General features: G+C 39.8%; 1 protein-coding gene across 1 annotated transcript in view; it reads left to right on the top strand.

Moving 5' to 3' along the window:
- LOC125963851 (UDP-N-acetylglucosamine--peptide N-acetylglucosaminyltransferase 110 kDa subunit-like) overlaps window positions 1–16,827 on the top strand; it is a 275,052-nt gene extending 258,225 nt beyond the window's left edge. Inside the window, exon 2 of the mRNA XM_049707422.1 lies at window positions 13,489–16,827. Coding sequence (XP_049563379.1) covers window positions 13,669–16,803 — 3,135 coding nt within the window. The 5' untranslated portion in view covers window positions 13,489–13,668 and the 3' untranslated portion in view covers window positions 16,804–16,827. The remainder of the gene's footprint in view (window positions 1–13,488) is intronic.
- Window positions 16,828–20,603: the final 3,776 nt, after the last annotated feature.

The raw sequence follows: 20,603 nt of genomic DNA, 5'->3' as shown, positions 1-20,603 counted from the left end.
ATGTGAAGACAGAAGGAAAACATGGCATCTACAAACCAAGAAGAGATACTTGAGAAGAAATCAATCCTGCTGACACCTTATGTCAGATTTCTAGCCTCTAGACCTGTGAGTGAGTAAATTTCTGTTGTTTAACCTCCTCAGTCTCTGGTACTTTGTCATGGCAGCTCTAGGAAACTAATACAACTTTTTATGGCCTCCTTGTCTCAAGTTGAAAGTTCAATATTTGGCATCATAGCTAGGAAACAAAAATATCATCTACATTCCTTGTTGTAGTCTTTCTTCCCCATTCTCATTGCTAGTAATTTCCATATTTGGGTCTGTTTGCTGTGCCTTGTAAACAGAGCGTTACGCTCATTTCTGGTCTTACTGCTAATATACAGTAAATGTGCAGATACTGAATAGATTTTGGAGAAGTGCAGCATATAGTTGGCACATGTGTGTATGTGTGTGTATTCATATAATTTATACTGTTTCTCTATTTTCTTCCTTTGGTGAGCTAAGATCCTCTGCTGTTGTGACTAGTACTCCTGAATACTAATCCCTGAATTTAATTCACCAAAAATTGCCAAAAATAATAATAATATGGGGAAAGAGAGAGTGATAGAGGGAGAAGAACAAACAATCAGGCAAGGGCAGTACTGTGAATTATTAGGGTCTTATTAATAAGATTATATTAGTCTAGAGGAAATGACCGTAAATATCATCAGTGAGCCCAGTTGGTCTTTACTGACTGCTAGACACATCCCTGAGTTCTGTTCTTAGTCTCCAACTGTGTGATTACTACTGTCTGGAAGTATTATTTGAACAACTAAAGTCACTTAATGGAAATGGAATATGTCTTTAGAGAATCAACAGTAAGTTTTCTATCTGATTACAAAGGAATATTGACTGTCTGGAAACCTCAGTCATATTTGTAAGCAGGAAAGCATTGGCTATTAAAAGTGGATGATATAAAGAGATGAGCAGAAACTTTGGCGATAGGTATACCTGGATTTAATTCTCACTCCTACCGCTTGGCAGCTGGATAACATTAGGCAAGTTTCCTACCTCCCTGAAATTCACTTAATTCAGTCTGTAAAATGGCATAATAACTTATTATAGCATCCTTTTAGGAATTTTAAATCAGTTATTGAAATAAAAGTACACAATATATAGACAAGTATGGATTCCTCAATAGGTGTTTGACCTTTCATTTCTCCAGTATCCCACCCGCATCAAATAAAGAAAAATACTTTTTAAACTTTACAAATATTTCATTGTTCTAAAGTTAAAGCCATTAAAAATAGAAATAATAAAATGGCCTATCATACCATTAGAAGAAAAAAAAAAGTGTTCATGAGAGTTCCATATTAGAATACAAATTTTCCTTAGGCACCTGTTGATGTATGCTATTCTGCTCTTTACAATAAATAATTAAATTTAAAACACTTAATTCCTCACTTTTAATACCTTATTAGTTTACAAATTACATATTGACCTATGCTAAATTTTATACCGACCCATCCTAATGAATTCAATACAGAAAACAAAAAACACTGCACTCAAGCAAACTACATATATATACATATATATATATATATATGTATATATATATAACCTAAATGCATTTATATCCTACCATATCTCATAAAGCATTGTGGTAACTCACCGGAATACAGACAATCAAATATAATGGCAAAAGCACTTAATATAAACAGGGCCAAGGAAACATAGAAGATGAAGAAAAGATGAGGGAAATGTGAACAGGAGGAAGTGTAGTTAATCGAGTTGTATGTTTTGACCTTAAGATTCTCTGTGTGGGGACTTCCCTGGTGGCACAGTGGTTGGGAATCCTCCTCCCAGTGTAGGGGACATGGGTTCAGGCCCTGGTCTGGGAAGATCCCACATGCCGCGGAGCAACTAAGCCCGTGCGCCACAACTACTGAGCCTGTGCTCTAGGGCCACTGAGCCACAACTACTGAAGCCCGCATGCCACAACTACTGAAACCCTAGCGCCTAGAGCCCGTGCTCCGCAACGAGAGAAGCCACAGCAATGAGGAGCCCGCACACCACAATGTAGAGTAGCCCCCACTCGCCCCAACTAGAGAAAGCCCATGTGCAGCAACAAAGACCCAACACAGCCAAAAATAAATAAATTTATTAAAAAAAAGATTCTCTGTGGATAAAACAACATGTAAATAATTGGTTACAAAGCCACATTATTTGAAGGTGCCAGACTGCACATTAACAGTCTGACACAAAGGGACAGCACAGGAAAACTATTCAAAGATAAAGATTTTTAAATCTTTGCAGTTTGAAACCTTTTAGAGCAAGTATAATGAGCTCGACACACATTTCAACACTCCACATGTTAATCACATGTTCAAAGCATGTCTCAAAGTCATTGGAAATAGTTGCTGTCTCTGTCTCTGATATGTAAAACAGATCTGTGATGTGTAAAACTCAGGAGGTATTGATATCCACTTTTTGGCATCTGAACAGGAAACAAAGTTGTTTCGCAGTGATAATAAAGAATGAAGTAAATGCACCAGTCAAATAAAAGACAAAGTACTGAGGGAATGTATTAACAAAATGAATCCAACTAAATTCTGGTGACCTGGGGCCTACGATTGTACACACTGCATGGAAATACCCCAGCCTAAATACTGGCATAGGAGGAAGGGTACTGCTAAGCCCATCACAGTATAATCCTTTTAAATGTCCCTTTCAAGGTTGTCTCCACTCAACACTGAGTATAGGAAAACTTCCCATCAGGCAGAAACACTGGCTGCGCAATGATTGACCAAGAAATTAACACACTAATGAATAAATGATGCTAATTTATTTCTATCCCTGACAACGGGAAACAGCACACACTCTGTGTCAATGGTATGTCCTCTTTCCCACTTTTCTAAATGGTCAATTATGTTTTTCCCTTCATTGTTTTATATCATGTGTGGCAGGCATGATGGGAAATGGCTACCAATGGTTCTGTTATTGATTTCTACCTTCATTTCACTGTGGCTAAAGAAGATACTTTGTATGATTTCAGTTTCTTAACAATGTATTGGTACTTGTATTGTGGCGTAACATATGGTCTTTCCTGGAGAATGTTCCATGTGTACTTGAGAAAAATGTGTATTCTGCTGTTGTTGAGTGGAGTGATCTATATATGGCTGTTAGGTTTAGTTGGTTAAATGTGTTATTCAGTCCCCCTACCTCTCTACTGATCTTCTGTCTAGATGTGTTATCCATTATTGAAAGCAAGGTATTGATCTCCAACTATTATTTTAGAACTATCTATTTCTTCCTTCAATTCTGTCAATGTCTGCTTCACATATTTGGGGGATGTTTGGTACATATATGTTTATAGTTGTTATATCTTCTTGATAGATTGAACTTGTTATCAACATATAGTGGCCTCCTTTTCCTCTTGTGATAGTTTTTGATTTAAAGTTTATTTTGTGTGATATTAACATAGCCATCCCAGATCTATCTTCCTTCCTTCCTTCCTTCCTTCCTTCCTTCCTTCCTTCCTTCCTTCCTTCCTTCCTTTTTCTTTCTCTCTCTTTATTTCTTTTTGTTACTATTTGCATGGGATATTTTATTCTGTGCTTTAACTTTCAACCAACTTGTGTCTCTTGAAATCAAGTGAGTTTTTTGCAGACAGCATATACTTGGATTATGGATGTTTTTAAGGTCCATTCTGCCAATATTTATCGTTTTATTGGACAGCTTAATCCATTTTTTCAAAAATTACTGATGAGGAAGAACTTAATTCTGTCTGTTTCCTGGCTGTTTTCTGTATGTCTTATGCATTTTTTGTCCCTCATTTACTCCATTACTGACTTCTTCTGTGCTTAGCCAATTTTGTTGTAGTGAACTCTTGATTCCTTTTTCATTTCTTTTTGCATATAGTCTATTGATATTTTCTTTGTGGTTATCAAGAAGATTACATTTACCCTTCTAAAGTTCAACCAATATCATTTGAATTGGAACCAACTTCAATAGCACACAGAAACTCTGTTCCTCTACAGTTCCATTCCTCCTCCTTACATTATTGTTGTCACAAATTACACCTTTATACTTTGTGAGCCCAATAACATGGATTTATGATTATTTTATGCATTTGTTTTTTCAATCATGTAAGAAATGAAAACTAGCGTTACAAGCCAGTAGCACAATACTGGCTTTAGTATCTGCCCATGGAGATTTCTATTTCTTTATAAACCTTCGAGTTGCTGTCTAGTGTCCTCTCATTTCAAGCTGAAGGTTCAATTTAGCATTTGTCATAGGGCAGTGTTAGGAAGTTGTAAAACAAACGCCCTCAGCCTTTGTTCATCTGGGAATGTGTTAATTTCTCCCTAAGTTTTGAAACCAGTTTGGCCAAATATAGAATTCTTGGTGGACAATTTTTTTCCTTCAGCACTTTAAATATATATGTCTGGCCTCTTGCTTCCGTGGTTTCAGATAGGAAATTAGCTATGAATCTTTTTGAGGATCCCTGCTTTGTAACAAATTTGTTTTTTCTTTCTCCTTTGGGAGTAAAGATTCTTTCTCTGTCTTTTGGCATCTGAGAGTTTGATTATATTGTTTCTTGTTGTGGGGTTCCTTGAGTTTTCTTAGTCCTGAAATCAGGCAAAGATTTACAGCAACCAAACACATACTGAACCAGGGAAGAGGCAATTTGAAAATGGCAGGAAAGCTTTGTGGCATTTTTACTTGCCCTTGCCCCATCCACTGTTAGTGTAGTGATGGTCTTAAAGTGGTGGGGTCTTAACGCAGTGATAGTCTTAAAGTAGCAGCAGACCATTCCTAGTATGGGACCCTCAATCCTGCTTCAGGAGGGAGCAGAAGAGACCATACTCTCGGATTATTATGTGTATCTGTTCTAACCTGTCTGGGAGTTACCTGAAGGACTGACACAAGATGCTTATCTCTGTCTTAGCTAACCTGGAACACAGTCTGGGAAAGCATTGGTCATTGCTCAAAAAAAGTGCAAGGTGAACTAACAAAGCACAGATGGCTGGGGCAGAAGACTGTGCATTGAAATACAATAGACCACATAAGATGCAGGAGCAAAAGTTGGGGGAGATTCTTTGGGAACTTAGAACATACAAAAAGTACACATGTGTCCAGAGAAATTAAAAAAGCCACAAGCATACTCAAGATAAGATGCATGTTCTGAAAACACCAGAGGAGTCTCTAAGCTTTTACCATGGGCTGAGCCCTGAACTCAGTGCAGGTCAGCTAAATGTTGAAGGAGTGATCCAGCAATCTGCACAATGGGGAGAGGTGTGTGGTTTTGAGTGTGCATGTGGATGTGCTTGTGTATATTTGTTTTTGTTTGTCTTAGGTGCAGGAATTCAAGGACATCTCTGTCAAAACATTAGGTAAACATGAACTAAAGGAACAGAGACTTCAGTGCCTACATACGATAAGGAGTACACTCATTGCAAAACTAGTTTGGAAATGTCCCCAAACAAAGAGACTACTACAGCCTTCAACAATCCAAAGCCAAGAAAACCCTGGGAAAGTGGGAGAATCTGATTTCCATAGACACCACATTATAATATTTGAAAGCCAAATGTTCAACCAAAAAACTCACAAGGTATACAAAGACATGGAAAAGTATGGTCCATTTAAGAAAACAAATTAATTGATGAAACCATCCCTAAGGAAGCCCAGACTTTTCTCCATTGCATATTCTTGCCTCCTTTGTCATAGATTCATTGACCATAAGTGCATGGGTTTCTTTCTGGGCTCTCTATTCTGTTGGATGTTTTTGTGCCGGTACCATACTGTTTTGATTACTGTAGGTTTGTAGCACAGTCTGAAGCCAGGGAGCATGATTCCTCCAGTTGTGTTCTTCTTTCTCAAGACTGTTTTAGCTATTCAGGATCTTTTGTGTTTCCATACAAACTTTAAAATTATTTGTTCTAGGTCTGTGGAAAATGCCCTTAATATGTTGATACAGACTGCATTGAATCCATAGATGTCCTTGGGTATGATGGTCATTTTAACAATATTAATTCTTCCAATCCGTGACCATGGTATATCTTTCCAGCTGTTTGTGTCATCTTTCATTTCTCTTATGCGTGTCATATAGTTTCCTGGGTACAGGTCTTTTACCTCCTTAGGCAGGTTTATTCTTATGTATTTTATTCTTTTTTATGGGATTGTAAATGGGATTGTTTCCTTAATTTCTCTTTCTGATAGTTCACTGTGAGTGTATAGAAATACAAAATTTATATATAGAAATCTAGTGTATCCTGAAAATTTACCAAGTTCATGTTTGAGCTCGAATAGTTTTTTGATGGTGTCTTTCAGATTTTCTATGTATCATGCCATCTGCCAACAGTGACAGTTTTACTTTTTCCTTTCCATTTTGGAGTCCTTTTATTTATTTATTTTTTCTTGTCTGATTGCTGTGGCTAGGATTTCCAAAACTCTGTTCAATAAAAGTGGTGAGAGTGGGCATCCTTGTCTTGTTCCTGATCTTAGGGGAAATGCTTTCAGCTTTTCACCATTGAGTATGTTAGCTATGGGCTTGTCATATATGGCCTTTATTATGTTGAGGTATGTTCCCTGTATGCCCACTTTCTGGAGAGTTTTTACCATGAATGGATATTGAATTTTTTCAGAAGCTTTTTCTGCATCTATTGAGATGATCGTATGGTTTTTAGTCTTCAATTTGTTACTGTGATGATAAGAGACCTAAGACAGCTACAGAGGCTAAGTGACCTTTCCTTCCCTGAATGGGTAGGTATCCTTGTTCTGCCTTCTAACTGAGTTTAGTATCTGAGTAAAGAACTGCCAGGTGTCATTTAGTTCACAATACACTGCTGTGGCAATATAGAAATGAATTTGCCTAAGTCATTTGGCTTTTCTCAATTATAGTAAATGAATATACTGAATGAATACTTCAACGTAAGGAAATGTTCTTAAAAATATATTAATGTAGGCAACTTCAGTGGAGAACTGAAAACAAAACAAAAGATTCAGGTAAAGGGCTGAAATAAAAGTACACTCAGTTGTATCCAGTTTCCTCTTGTAAATCTCTCTTTTTAATTTGAGTGGACAGTCACTTGAGAATATCTGACTTGGGGCTAAGGAAATCTAAGCCTTCTTGGCCACACTGTATTCTCTTATGTCATTTACTAAAGACACCAGGTGGGCTGCTGAAAAAAGAGTGGGAAAAATCAATCCCTCACATCCAAAGGACGGCTCTTAAAAATATGTGTGTTGTTGTAGTTATTTTGCTCTTCTGGCCTCAGAAGTTCTAATCTTAACCTTAGCCCCTCATGGAGAGAGACTTTGTAAACCAATTCCCACATTACTCATTATGTGACCGTTGAAAAAGAGAAACCCAGCTCTTCTCCTGTGCTTTCAACCAGTTATCTTCTTCAAAAATCTGTTTGGATTGTTATACCTTAATCTTGCCTGGCAAGGGACTTATGGGAAGGTTCTTATGGTTTGAAAGTTTGGTGCCAGTATCTGCAAAGAAAGAAGAAAGATGTGTTTATCAAACATCCCAATAGTGAAGTTGTGTGAAAGCAACTTTTGAAAAAGTTAATCTGTCAGAGTTTAGCCGTATGAGTACATTTTATTTTATTCATTGAAAATAAATAATTATCAATGAATCCTTTCTAGATTTTCTAGTTTCCCAAAGTTCCCTGTATTCACATTCTAAGAGGAAAAATGGTATTTTAAGTCACTGTTCTCCACCTTATATTATTTATAATCACTCCTCGTGACTTCTTCCTTCCAAGAAACGTGATCCTGAGAAGTGTCCTTTGTTTGTCTTTGTGGAATAAGTGATGAGGATGCGTCCTGGAGACCTGTGAGATGTTTAACTTGTGGCATAGTGAAACTAGGATGGAGAGTTCTGGAAAGATCTGGAAAGGTGGCTGGTAGAGTGTGGCCAGATGTGGGAGAAGAGAGACGTACAGAGAGAGGGAGAGGAAATTTTCAGAGGGAGAAAATGAAACAAATAATTAAATAAGTTTTGTTGTGTGGTGTGGGATGCAAGCCTTCCTCTCCCCCTTTCCTTCACAATGTCTTTGTTAAAGACTGTGTTTTTCATTAGTTTTACTAAGATAGAATTTGCCGTTTTGTTTGGATACTGAGAATGGACCCATGGAAACAGTTATATTTGGGTTATCTCTGACTGTCTTTAATGAAGAACATAAATATGGGCCCCACTATCTATGCACATGCTATCACCATGCCTTTTTTGTTCTCTGTTCATATATCTAAGTCCTCTTCTTTCTTTACGGTCAATCTCAAATCTCATCTGAAATGTACATTTATTGATAGATTCAACCCATAATGAACTGTCCCTTCTTTGTCCTCCTTAGGCTCTGATTATTTATAAAAACTCATTTTTGAACTTAGAGACTGTCCAATATGATATATTAGTTATTTCACCAGCATATGTTATATCCTCAACACAATTATACACTTTTGTGGGGCTGGGATCAAACATTCTGTAATTTTTCTCAGTACTTACACTTACTTTGATAAAAAGCGCATTCATTCATCTAAACATCATTTATTGGGTGTTAATTAAATATCTCAACTCAGTAAATATTGTTTGAATAAATGCATGCATGAATGAGGGAGTATGCAATAGGTAGACTAATGTACCGCCCAATGTGAGAAAACCAAAAACATAAACACAAAAGCAAGCCAAAAAGTGGACCAGGACTTTCTGTAAAATATCCTGCTTTTTGTTGGATGATGCCATGAAAATCAAGATGCTCCTGAAAGGTCTTAATAGCTGACCAAGAATAGTAAACAATTGAAATTCTCTCAGGCTTCTTCAACCCTATCACTGGACACATTTATACCTCTCCGGAATGGTATTAAAAGAAGAGATTAATAAAGCTTTTATAGATGAGTTGATAAATCTCTAAAGATTTAAGTCTTCATTGCCTCCTAGGTTTTCTCTATTTTGGGTTTCCAAAAGATTTCAATAAACCACAGGATAATTAAAAATTAGACATTATCTTTCTTACCTTGATGTTTTTTGATGGTAAACACCTTTTTATTGTCTCCATAGTGCTGCCCAATTTCCACCAGTACAGTACCTAAGTGAATTTGGCTCTGGATGGTGGGATATATAAGATGTAAACGAATTGTTTGTATATGTTTTAGAATTCTTCAAAAGGGCCTGGCCATGGAAATGCATTGAATATTACTTAAATAACTAAAGTAACTTCCTCAGAATTATTATTCTATTCTGGTTAGGATACTATCTGCTCTGGTTTCTTAAAATTTCCCTTTAGAGTGGTTTTAATTTTGTTTCTGATAGGGTCCTAGGATTTATTGCCACACCCATCCTGCATCTGTTTTTCTTTGAATTACTCTCCTTGCAGCTTCTGATTCATACAGGGCCTTACAGGTTAGTGACAACCTGGCCATCACAACGCTGGGAAGGAGAGGCCTACTTTTCAGAGGTGTTGATGTCTTCTGTACCTGAAGGTTTTCAAGAGATATCAATCTTCCTCACCACCGCCCTTGGCCCTCTTAATGGACTAAGCAGTTCCTCATGAAATTTCTGTGGGATATCTGTACCAACTTCTCAATATTGTTCCATCCTGAGTCTAAATTCCTGGCCTCAAGGTAATGTTAGATTTCTAGCTCCAGCCCCTATTTACATAAGGCCTATACTAAGGAACGGAACCCACAGACATCAGTCCGCTCTTCTTTCTCTGGATTTAATTTCTCTGTTACTTTCTGAAACATGCAGGTGTTCCTTTCTTTCTTTTAATCTCAGCTATGTGCTTTTAACTTTTTCAAAATTGACCCAGAATTTACATCTGTCTCCAGTAAGAGTACATTAAATTGAGCTTAGTCTGCTATTCTACTGGCGTATTTGAGATCCAGATAATTTGTTACTTAACTGGATTCAATGACCTGTATATTTCAGGCATCTAAAAATCACCATGTTCCAAATTTCCCTCCTTATAGTTAGTAATTTTCTTGGGAATCTGGATGAGATTAAATGGAATAAAGTTAGTGAGTGGCCCAGGAATGCCTGAAAGTTTGTTTGTCAGAGTGGCCAGGGAAAGTTAAGCAAGGAAGAAAAGCAAATGAAAAACAGAATCCCATTATTACGGCTGAGTTTACTCCCAGGATTCCATGCAGAGCTCTCTGTAGAGCTGGGTTGGGTTATAACTTATGCCAGAGCTCTGCGTGGGGCTGACACCATCTCATGCCAAGCTCTCAGTTCTGGGCTCACGTCATCTCTGGTCCACTCTGTGGAGTGGAAACTTTGGAGGAATGGCCAATGTGTTCCGCAGCGTAGGAAGAGGGAACTTGTGAATGTGACTTTCTAAATTGTGGAGGAACTAACCACTGTAAATGTGCCTTGAATTATGTTGTTTAATTTGACCAGTCAGATCAATGACTTTCCCCTTGAATGAAATGCTGCTACGTATATGAGCAGAAAAACAAAACTGGTATAAGGAATAGATAGCTAGTGGGAAGCAGCCGCATAGCACAGGGAGATGCGCTCGGTGCTTTGTGACCACCTAAAGGGGTGGGATAGGGAGGGTGGGAGGGAGGGAGTTGCAAGAGGGAGGAGATATGAGGACATATGTATAACTGATTTACTTTGTTATAAAGCAGAAACTAACACACCATTGTAAAGCAATTATACTCCAATAAAGATGTTAAAAAAAAAACTGGTATAAGGAGATGGAGAGACTGGGAGTCTTATTTTCCCACCAATTAACTTTGCCTCTGACCATGACCTTCCCTTTGAGTCTCCTAGACCTTGGGGATGATCGCAGCCCCTTGGGTTGGGTGACGGCAACCCCATCTTCACTAGAACCTCTATAGTTAACTTTGATTTTTCCCACTCCGTCTATCCATCCCATGTATGCAGTCAGACATTTGATCTTGGACTTTTCCTGACAAAATATGCTTGAATATAACCATTTCTTTTCACTCCCACTGCTACTGCTATTGTCACTGCCTTAACTAGGGCTTTATCTTTAAGTTCTTTATATAAATATCTATATATAAATATAATATACAAATAAATAAAATATAATATTAATTCTGATGATTTTAAAGTCTTTTCTTGATAAAGACTTTTCCTGATAAAGATACACAATATGTTATATAAATATTTTTGTATTATCTGTTCTTTTCTTAGAATTTTAGCCATATGATTCTATCTCTTGGTTTGTCTAGAAGTTTTTGATTGAATGCTGGCTATTTTATTTGGCTTTTTGTTGTTTTTCTCAGTGGAAACGTTGTTTTGCTTCAAAATATTTTATTCTACCTGGAAGTAGCAAATCTTCAAATTACAATTTTTTAAATGCTTTCAAATATCAATACTATAGGTGTCACAAAATCTAGAAAAATGACATTTAGAAATGAACTACTGCCAGATGTGTCTCTATAAAACTTTTCCCCCACTCTTTTAGCTATATATTCTTTAACTGCCTCCTCATACGACAGTTTATGTATTTTCGAAATCAAATTTTAAGAAATAAACTTTGTAGTTTTTAGACATAGATTTCTTGTAACATGGTTGATTAGAATTTGCTTCTAGTTATTAATAGTTTAGAAAAGTTTATTTCAGCTTCACAATTTATTACTGATAATGTCACATTAATTTTCATTGTTAACTTTTGAGAAAACCTCTAAGGATTACTTCCTCATAAATATTTACTATTATAAATGCATTACTGATTTCAGTACTGCTATAGGTTTGTGCATTACAGGGATTCTGATAAAATACTCATTCACACCATTCCATTACACACATTGTTCATGGAATATATTCATTTATTTATTTATTTATTTATTTATTTATTTATTTATTTATTTTTGGCTGTGTTGGGTCTTCGTTGCTGTGCGCAGGCAGGCTTTCTCTACTTGCACGGAGTGGGGGCTACTCTTCGTTGCGGTGCACAGGCTTCTCATTGCGGTGGCTTCTCTTGTTGCAGAGCACGGGCGCTAGGCACGGAGGCTTCAGTAGTTGTGGCTCGCAGGCTCAGTAGTCGTGGCTCACGGGCTGTAAAGCGCAGGTTCCATAGTTGTGGCACACCGGCTTAGTTGCTCCGTGGCATGTGGGATCTCCCCAGACCAGGGCTCGAACCCTTGTCTCCTGCATTGGCAGGTGGCTTCTTAACGACGGCGCCATCAGGGAAGCCCCTGGAGTATATTCTTGACAGAAGAAAATTTCCGTTTTGACTAAGCATTGATGAGAACTGAATCTTTGACTTATCTTTCACATGCCTGATGATTGAAATAATTTCCCACAGAATAGCTTCTGGTTTTGTACTTTTCAGTTCTTTTTTTCTTCTTCAAACGCACATGCTTTGAGAGCTGTGAAGTGCAAGACATGGCTTTATTGTAAGGTGGTTTTTGTCCTTATGCTTCTGTGTCTTGTGCTAGTTAAGTCAGTAGAGTAGTCAGTATGAGTACTGGAAGTTATTCCTGTAATGGGATAGTATATAGTCAATTACATATGGTGATGTGTGAATATCACATAATAGCCTCACTTAAAACATCTCCTTAGGGCTTCCCTGGTGGCGCAGTGGTTGAGAGTCCACCTGCCGATGCAGGGGGCACGGGTTCGTGCCCCGGTCCGGGAAGATCCCACATGCCGCGGAGCGACTAGGCCCGTGAGCAACGGCCGCTGAGCCTGTGCGTCCAGAGCCTGTGCTCCACAACGGGGGAGGCCACAACAGTGAGAGGTCCGCGAACCACAGAACAAAAGAAAATCTCCTTAGCCAGATTTCAAAAAAGCCTGTGGCCATTCCAATATGATCCAACATAGCAGAATATGATAGAAGGAAAATTGGCAAAGAAAGACACGCTGGTCTTACCTGATGGAAGTGAAAATATCTCACTTTTGACAATTTTGCAAAAACCTATAATTCCATGAATTAATTTCTAGGGTTCTTCATAGGACCTAAAAAGGAACCCATAGAGTTGTGGAACAACAATAGAAGCTTCTGTGATGAGAAGCCAAGGCACCGCAACAAACAGTAGCCCCCGCTCGCCGCAACTGGAGAAAGTCTACACGCAGCATTGAAGACCCAATGCAGCCAAAATAAAAATAAATAAATAAAAATAAATAAATTTATTTTTAAAAAAGTAATACTCTGGTTTGAGGCATGAGAAGAGAAATTAGCTAATCCTTTCAGAACTTTTAAAATATCAAACTCAGTCTCTAAGATTTTAGCATTATATACAACATTCGTTACTTATTAGTGGTTTGGGAAGGCCAATTTAAAATTTTCTGATCTTACTGTATTGAAATTCACGGCCTAATGTTTTCCACATTGACTATATGAATGATGAAGTAAAGTCAATCATGTATTTCCTTTCCAACTGGACAGAAAACAAAACTTTAAAAAGTGTTTGGACTACTGACTTCTGATTTCTTCTAAGGCAAGTGTATAGGTAATTTTTATTCCCTGATTAGGAGAAAAATGGTGGAAGAGGGCAGGGTTAAGAATTAACATTTCAAGAGCGTGAGAGGTAGATGGCCAACCAGAGTTCCTAAGGTTCGGTGCCTGTAACTGTTGCCGCCGCTTAAGCCTGCCAAAGCAGTGGTACGGCTGCTGCCCTCCTATTTGCTACCTCTAGAAACATTCTTGCCAGTAGTGGCGGCAGCGGGACTCAATTACCCCCTTTTCTCACTCTCTCCAGAAGCTCCAGATGGCGTCTTCTGTGGGCAACGACGGCACAGAACCAACGAAACGTATGCTTTCCTTCCAAGGGTTAGCTGAGTTGGTACATCGAGAGTATCAGGCAGGAGATTTTGAGGCAGCTGAGAGACACTGCATGCAGCTGTGGAGACAAGAGCCAGACAATACTGGAGTACTTTTATTACTTTCATCTCTACACTTCCAGTGTCGAAGGCTGGACAGATCTGCCCACTTTAGTACTCTGGCAATTAAACAGAACCCTCTTCTGGCAGAAGCCTATTGGAATTTGGGGAATGTGTACAAGGAAAGAGGGCAGTTGCAGGAAGCAATTGAGCATTACCGGCATGCATTGCATCTCAAACCAGATTTCATCGATGGTTATATTAACCTGGCAGCCGCTTTGGTAGCAGCAGGCGACATGGAAGGGGCAGTACAAGCTTACGTCTCTGCTCTTCAGTGCAATCCTGATTTGTACTGTGTTCGCAGTGACCTGGGGAACCTGCTCAAAGCCCTGGGTCGCTTGGAAGGAGCCAAGGCATGTTATTTGAAAGCAATGGAGACGCAACCGAACTTTGCAGTAGCTTGGAGTAATCTTGGCTGTGTTTTCAATGCACAAGGGGAGATTTGGCTTGCAATTCATCACTTTGAAAAGGCTGTCACGCTTGACCCCAATTTTCTGGATGCTTATATCAATTTAGGAAATGTCTTGCAAGAGGCACGGATTTTTGACAGAGCTGTGGCAGCTTACCTTTGTGCCCTAAGCTTGAGCCCAAATCATGCAGTGGTACATGCCAACCTGGCTTGTGTATACTATGAGCAAGGCCTGATAGATCTGGCAATAGACACCTACAGGCGAGCTATTGAATTGCAACCACATTTCCCTGATGCTTACTGCTACCTAGCCAAGGCTCTGGAAGAGAAGGGCAGTGTTGCCGAAGCAGAAGAGTGTTATAATACAGCTCTGCGGCTGTGTCCCACCCATGCAGACTCTCTGAATGACCTAGCCAATATCAAAGGAGACCAGGGAAACTTTGAAGAGGCAGTTCGCTTGTATCGTAAAGCATTAGAAGTCTTCCCAGAGTTTGCTGTTGCCCATTCAAATTTAGCAAGTGTATTGCAGCAGCAGGGAAAACTGCAGGAAGCTCTGATGCATTATAAGGAGGCTGTTCGAATCAGTCCTACCTTTGCTGATGCCCACTGTAACATGGGAGACATTCTAAAGGAGATGCAGGATGTTCAGGGAGCCTTGCAGTGTTATACTCGTGCCATTCAGATTAACCCTGCACTTGCGGATGCCCACAGCAATCTGGCTTCCATTCACAAGTATTCAGGGAATATTCCAGAAGCAATTGCTTCTTATCGCACTGCTCTGAAGCTTGAACCTGATTTTCCTGACGCTTATTGTGATTTGGCTCATTGCCTGCAGATTGTCTGTGATTGGACAGACTATGATGAGCGAATGAAGAAGTTGGTCAGCATTGTGGCTGACCAGCTGGAGAGGAATAGGTTGCCTTCTGTGCAGCCTCATCATAGTATGCTCTATCCTCTTTCTCATGGCTTCAGGAAGGCTATTGCTGAGAGCCATGGGAACCTCTGCTTGGATGAGATCGGTGTCCTTCATAAACCACCGTACGAACATCCAAAAGACTTGAAGCTCAGTGATGGTCGACTGCGTGTAGGATACGTGAGTTCTGACTTTGGGAATCATCCTACTTCTCATCTTATGCAGTCTATTCCAGGCATGCACAATCCTGATAAATTTGAGGTATTCTGTTATGCCCTGAGCCCAGATGATGGCACAAACTTCCGAGCGAAGGTGATGGCAGAAGCCCATCATTTCATTGATCTTTCTCAGATTCCATGCAATGGGAAAGCAGCTGATCGCATCCATCAAGATGGTATACACATCCTTGTAAATATGAATGGTTATACCAGGGGTGCTCGAAATGAACTCTTTGCTCTCAGGCCAGCTCCTATTCAGGCAATGTGGCTGGGCTACCCTGGGACCAGTGGCGTGCTTTTCATGGATTATATCATCACTGATCAGGAAACTTCACCTGCTGAAGTTGCTGAGCAGTATTCTGAGAAACTGGCTTATATGCCCCATACTTTCTTTATTGGCGATCATGCTAATATGTTCCCTCACCTGAAGAAGAAGGCAGTCATCGATTTTCAGTCCAAAGGGCACATTTATGACAATCGGATTGTGCTGAATGGCAAGGACCTCAAAGCATTTCTTGATAGTCTCCCAGATGTGCAGATTGTCAAGATGAAATGTCCTGATGGAGGAGACAACGCAGACAGCAGTAATACAGCTCTTAATATGCCTGTCATGCCTATGAATACTATTGCAGAGGCAGTTATTGAAATGATTAACAGAGGACAAATTCAGATAACAATTAATGGATTCAGTCTTAGCAGTGGACTGGCAACTACCCAGATCAACATTAAGGCTGCCACTGGAGAGGAGGTTCCCCGTACCATTATTGTAACCACACGTTCTCAGTACGGGTTACAGGAAGATGCCATTGTGTACTGTAACTTCAATCAGTTATATAAAATTGACCCATCTACTTTGCAGATGTGGGCAAATATTCTGAAGCGTGTTCCCAATAGTGTACTGTGGCTGTTGCGTTTTCCAGCAGTAGGAGAACCTAATATTCAACAGTATGCACAAAATATGGGCCTTCCCCAGAACCGTATCATTTTTTCACCTGTTGCTCCTAAAGAGGAACATGTTCGGAGAGGCCAGCTGGCTGATGTCTGCTTGGACACTCCACTCTGTAATGGACACACCACAGGGATGGATATCCTTTGGTCAGGGACACCCGTGGTGACTATGCCAGGAGAGACTCTTGCTTCCCGAGTTGCAGCTTCCCAGCTCACTTGTTTAGGCTGTCTTGAGCTTATTGCTCAAAATAGACAAGAATATGAAGACATAGCTGTGAAAGTGGGAACTGATCTAGAATACCTGAAGAAAATTCGTGGCAAAGTCTGGAAGCAGAGAACATCTAGCCCTCTGTTCAACACCAAACAATACACGATGGACCTAGAGCGGCTCTATCTACAGATGTGGGAGCATTACGCAGCTGGCAACAAACCTGATCACATGATTAAGCCTGTTGAAGTCACTGAGTCGGCCTAAATAATGACTGTGTGCACAGGAGAATTACCCTGTACCTGAGCCTCAACCTTCTGGGGGAAAGGGAACTACTTTTTCCTTATCTGTACAATACCATGCTGCAGATGTGTGACAGACAATGATAAGAAATAGCACAGCCAGACTTGCTTCCTACATGATCATGATCACGATAGGGAGAGACACAAGAGATGGGAAACTGCTGTTCCACAAGGAGTCTCCATAGAATTTTGCAGCAGCCAGCTGTCTGGAAGGTCTGGAAGGTAAGTCTGGAAGGTCTGATCTCCCTTGGTCTTCCATGGGATGGATGGTTAGTGTGGAAGGGAGATAGAGATTGCCCAGCCGTTTTGTGATTATCATGGATTGATTGAGTCTTCTGAATTAATATTTTTCTTTATATTTTGGGTATTGGAGCTTTTAAAAATGTTTGGTTTCAGGTATTTTTATTCATGTGAAGTGTGTATGATTCTCTTGAGATAAGCTTTTAAGCTAAAATATTCCTTGTTTTAGTTTCTGAACTCTACAGATAAATGGGGACTTTGCTGGTGTAGTCTTTTTATAGGTTTTGTAAACCACTTGAGCTTATATCAGTCATTTTAGTGTCTGACATAATGTTCGGAACTATCAGTGCTTTGTTGGTTTATAGATGATGGCTTAAATTCTTTTCCTGGTCCGTTTCGTTCTTCCCTTCCCCCCACTTTAAAAATTCTCCTGTAACTTGGCTAACAAAAAAACAAGTCTGATTCAAAACCTCCCAGAGCGTTTCTCTTAACCGCATCATCTGGTGCCAAATGAAGATTCTTAGGAGTGATTATTAATTCTGAAGGGCACAGTTGTGGTACTGTCACTGATGATAATAATAATGGATTTTTGGCCTAGAGTTTTGACCTATTTCACCAGTGTTTTACCGTTGACTGCCCCTCTATGCTGCTTCCAAAAGTGATAGTGTGTGTTAAGATTTTTACTTTCATTTCTAATGTTTGTTTGTTTTAGTGAGTCCTGTTCTTCCTTTTTCTTTCAGCAGAAATGAAATCCCAGGTAAGTATAAGTATTCAAATATTTGATCAGTAACTCACAGTTATCTCCAGTACATTAAATAACTTTCATCAAAAAACATGTTATAGGTAAAAAGCTCTGAAGGACCAGCTATGTATATGATAATTATGTTTCAGACCTTCTAGGGTATTATATATAATAACTTGTCTTCTGGACGTGGTCTTGAAGTCTTTATGGATGCAGCCTCGGTAGTAGCGAACTGCACTGCTACTTGGTTTGGAGTACAAATTAGACTTTAGCCCTCCTGGAGGTTGAGTTTTTGGTATTGGAAACCATAGGAATGAAATTATTGTATTTCAACAAAGGATCGAGGGCTTGAGGCTTAAACAAGGCAACATACGTGTGGGAAGCAGTCAGCCTTGAGGGCAGGTAAGGACATGCCAGGCATGCGGCCGCTGCTCGAAGGGACTGTCCCTACTTGTTCCCCTCCTTGTTCCATTCCATGGGAGATAAATCACCAGGGCCCAGAGATCAGAAAGAATGTAAAATGAGACAAGCAAAGCTGTCTCCCCCCTGCACGTGCAGGTTATTTTTGATGCTTCTGGGTTTATGGGTTTCCTCCCAGGGAAGTTTATCTTGAGCCGAGACAGTCTGTAGATAATGTAAACCACCATCTGGCAACCTTCCGATTTCTAGTCTAGATAATCTGCAACTGTAGCATAATACAATTTGCCTTGCAACCATCAGTTGTCTTGGTCCTTCTGACCCCACCCGTCGGTGCTACTTCAGTTCCTTACCCCTTCCCTTCTGACCCTGGGCGGTGAGATCCTCTTTCTCTGGCTGGTCCGCGGCAAGTGGCACTCGAACAGGGACCTGAAGCGTGAAGGCAATTAAAAGAAAAAGAAAGTGCAGGTAAGAGAACCCTTATGCAAAATATGTGTGGCCACCAGTAAAAGTGAAACGAATAGAGGCAGAAGGCAATAGTCAGAAGTAAAATAAGATGAGGCAAAAGGGCTCAAAGATGTATGAATTATTTGCTCAGGTTTTACTTTTGATGCTTAAAGCTCGGGGTAATAAAGTTTCTGAACTTTATTGTTGACTGAATTTTTACAGCATATCCATGGTGTATCTCCCTGGTTTCCTGATGGTGGCTCTGGTGACATAGAAATCTGGCAGAAAGTTGGAGAAGATTTAAAAAATTATTACGAGTCTCGAGGGCCTACTCATACTCCTGTTGTTACATATAGTTTGTGGAATCTGGTAAAAATATGTTTAGATGCTTCTCATGATAGTGTTGATTTGAATGTAAAGTCAGAAAAACATAAGCCTCTGACAGAAGGAGAGACTGTATTAACTACTGTGTCGCCACTTCCTAAACCGAAAGAGCTAATTAATTTAAATATTTTAGATGAAGAGGAACATTTTGACTTAACAGATGAGGCTTGTAAACATAAAAGAGAGAACTATCCTGAGGATGGTTTCCTAATGGCTGTGATAGATAAGTCAGTGAAAAAGCTGCAGGTTAATAAGGACTGTCTTCCTCAAAAATCTACGTCTGTAAAAATGCTGAGTCCCTTGCAGCGCGCTGTACAAGGAGCCATAAAACGAGGAGAAGATCCTATTTTCTGTTGTCCCGTCATAGAAAGACCTGGTCCTAATAATCCTCAACAAGCTACTAGGGAGCATCAGGCTCTCCCTTTGAAAGTTTTGAAAGATTGAAAATCTGCCTGTGCTCAATATGGGCCCACTGCTCCTTTTACTACTGCTATGGTTGACAGGAGAAGCTCTTCCCCCCGCTGATTGGAAGTCTATTGCACGAGCTTGTTTAAATGGTGGAGATTATTTAATATGGAAGTTTGATTTTTATGAACGGGCTGCTGAACAAGCAGAAAAGAATGCTGCCCATAATATTCCAGTTGATTATCATATGCTGATTGGGGAAGGACAATATCTTTCTTTACAAGATCAATTAACTTATCCCTTTGTTGCTTATCCTCAAATAAATCATTTGGCATTACAAGCCTGGAGGAAATGTCCTTCTACACACAAAACTGAAGATCTTTCAAAACTTAGACAGGGACCTGATGACCCATACGCTGATTTTGTAGATAGGTTGTCACAGGCGGTGGGGAGACTCATTGTGGACGGACTCACTGGTACAATTGTAGTTAAGCAACTTGCTTTTGAAAATGCTAATAATGAGTGTCAGGCTGCGATTCGACCTTGGAGAAAACGGGGAACATTGGAGGCTTATATTCGCCTTTGTGCAGGCATTGGGCCTACTTACATACAGGGTGCTGCTGTGGCTGCAGCATTAACTAACGTGGGGTTTAAAAACAATCAAAAGAAAACAAAGACTTGTTTTAAATGCGGAAAGGGCAGGTCCTTTTGCTAGAGAATGTAGATCTTTTAATTCTAACCCTAGTCCTTCCTTCCCTACTCAGAAACCTCCAGATGGTCAGAAAATCCCTGGTTTATGCCCTACATGCAATAGGGGAAAACATTGGGCACAAGATTGTTGCTCAGTGGCCCACAAGGATGGGCCACCACTGTCGGGGAATTCCTCCCGGGGCCTTCCCCGGCCCCAACAAATAATAAGGGCAATGTCTGTGTATCCTCCTCAAATTATCAATCAGACATTAACCAAAAACAAAAACATACAATATCCTCGCTCTCCAGAGCAACACCAGGAAGCGCAGGACTGGAGCTCAGTACCTCCGCCCGATATGTATTAACTCCTGAAATGGGTCTTCAGGCCCTCTCTACGGGCATCTGTGGACCTTTACCCAAGGGTTTGATGGGACTATTAT

The sequence above is a fragment of the Orcinus orca genome, chromosome 3 (assembly GCF_937001465.1).
Source record: "Orcinus orca chromosome 3, mOrcOrc1.1, whole genome shotgun sequence".
NCBI classification, from domain to species: Eukaryota; Metazoa; Chordata; class Mammalia; order Artiodactyla; family Delphinidae; genus Orcinus; species Orcinus orca.
This window is presented reverse-complemented; position numbering and strand designations above follow the sequence as displayed.